At 49.7% G+C, this 2277-nt stretch overlaps 1 protein-coding gene across 1 annotated transcript; it reads left to right on the forward strand.

The window, feature by feature from the left end:
• The first annotated feature begins 332 nt into the window (after positions 1-332).
• Positions 333-1556, forward strand: LOC133364343 (ventral anterior homeobox 1-like). Its single transcript, XM_061584732.1, has one exon. It carries the CDS (start codon positions 853-855, stop codon positions 1255-1257), a length of 405 nt encoding a protein of 134 aa, XP_061440716.1. The 5' UTR covers positions 333-852; the 3' UTR covers positions 1258-1556.
• Positions 1557-2277: the final 721 nt, after the last annotated feature.

Raw genomic sequence — 2277 nt, forward strand, 5'->3', positions numbered from 1 at the left:
CTCCATTATCTTGCAAACAAACATAATTACTTCTGCAAATTTGCTTTGCAATCTAAACAGCTACATGAACTATAAATCGTGGCTTGCAATAAAGAGTAGTTGCTGTAAAAGCCCAGAGAGAGAAGATAAAACAGGGATAGGATGGGGAGTGCAAATAGCACATTCTGAATTTAGCAGCAGGGGGAAATAGCTGGTTGTGCAGAACTGGAACTATGGCTAGCCATAGCAGTCAAATGTCCTGCTCCATTAGATTGGATATCCACTTGCCAACCTTTGCCAGGCTTTTATTTTTTTTTCTTGCTGATCTGCAGCCGTCAGAAGTGCCAGCTAAATTAATCTGTAATTGAAGTCGTTGTCTTCGAAAGCATGTCATGTTGACCTGTATCTTTCAGACAGGGAGGGGAAAAGGGTTATACTTCATTACTTGTGGAATGAACTTTGTTCGTGCCATGTGGTTTCAGGAGTTGCAGTGAAAAGTTCAAATCAAAGGTATTGGGACGGAAACCAAGTTGCGCTTGTTCTAGTGACAGGTGCAGTGACAGTTGCCCCCGGCCCCGCGCTTTGCGGGGCTGCGGGCGGGCGAGCGGCGGCATGCGCAATTCCTTCTCAAGGAAGCCGTTGTCTTGGTTACTGCTGTTCGGTTCAAATCATGAGCTGACTCTACGGCAGGGCCTTGCCCGAGTTCGAGCCTCCGGCCTCTGCTGGAAACCCTGGAGGACCTCGCCGCCGTGCCACTTCACGCCAGGGAAATCTGTCCCCCAAAGGTCTACCGTAGTGCAAGGAGGATGAGTTCCCCGCTCAGTCACACGGGGAGGACAGTGGAAGGAGGTGGACGGAAGTTGGCGGGTACCCATGCAAGGACGGCTCCTCTCCCCGCCGGGCATGTCAGGCCTCCTTCCGCCCTGCGCCACCAGCGCCTTGGGCTCGGCCTTGCGAGCTCCCAGCCTCGCAAGTGGCACGGGCGGCGGCGGCTCGGGATCGGGGGCGGCGGGCGGCTCCCCTCACCAGCCAGCCGTCAGCACCGCCGCCGGAGCAGCCCACCTCTCCCCTCCCGGGGGGCACAACCTCTTCAGTCTGCCCGTACCCACCCTGCTGGACTCGGTGGCCAGCCGGCTCTCTTCCAACCCTTTAGCAATGGCTGGTTCTCTGGCGGGGAACTTGCAAGAACTGTTCGCCAGATACCTGAGCTCTTCCGCCTTCGAGCCCTACTCCAGGACCGCCAATAAAGAAGGCGCGGAGAAAAAGGCACTGGACTGACCCGGAGGAACTCGCTGTGTATTTATATTTATAGTACCTATTTGTGACGATTATTTATGGAATACCCCCCCCTATATATATGTGACTCATATATAGATCTGTATCCTTTCCAAAATACTATTGTCGGAGGGCAGGGCACCGCTATGACACACTTGGAAAAGCACCTGCCCCATCTTGTCACATACCTCAAATGTACGCTAGCAAGGGGGTGTTTCCAGGCCAGGCAAAGGCAGTATTTGCTTAACTGTAGGCTTTATTGGCCTTGAATAAATGGTTTCTATTGCATATATAGTGCAAAATGGGTATGACACTTCTGCTTTGGAAAATTCAAAATATCCAAACACGGAGATATAGTAGTTGTCTGGTAATGAAGTCAGCAAGATCAAGCAGTAAAGAGCTTTTCCTATACTGGACTTATTTCTGGAATTTAGACTGCAAGTGTGGGTTTAGAGCAGCCAGGTGAAAAAAAGTGAGGGCTCCTGCACCTGTATTAGTCGGTGCAACAGGGAACTTCAGCAGGTACAGGCACTCTGTGTGGGTTATAGCTGTAGTCTACAGTACTGACTTTACAGGCATTAGGCATGGGGAAGATGAGAAACCTGAGAATATTTAATAGCGCAGAAGAAGTGGTTCCCCACCATTTTTAAATATGGCAGCTTTTCCAAGGCTTTTTCACATCGGGACATTTTCAAGTTCAGTAGAGATCAATCTGGCAGAACAGTTTGGAGGATCAAAAATCAGTATCCCCCCTCCTACAAAAAGTAGTCAGTCACACGCACGCACGCGCCATTCCTTGCAGATGCAGCAGTCTTTATCTGGATCAAAACCCTAGCATAGGCTATTGGGGAGCTTTAACCCTTCTGCTTAATTTTTTAAGCATATCCATTTTCACAAAAACACTAAATGCTGGTATTGCCAATTCCAAGTATTCTAGATATAGGGGTGAGGAAACCCTCTGGCCACTCAGAGAGCAACAGAGTAGATAGTTCTCGGGGCACATGACTGATCATTGTTGAAGAT

This window comes from Rhineura floridana, chromosome 9 (assembly GCF_030035675.1).
Source record: "Rhineura floridana isolate rRhiFlo1 chromosome 9, rRhiFlo1.hap2, whole genome shotgun sequence".
NCBI lineage: Eukaryota > Metazoa > Chordata > Lepidosauria > Squamata > Rhineuridae > Rhineura > Rhineura floridana.

Excerpts from the sequence above, each read along its gene's own strand:
- LOC133364343 (XM_061584732.1), top strand. The coding sequence starts at position 853 with ATGCAAGGACGGCTCCTCTCCCCGCCGGGCATGTCAGGCCTCCTTCCG.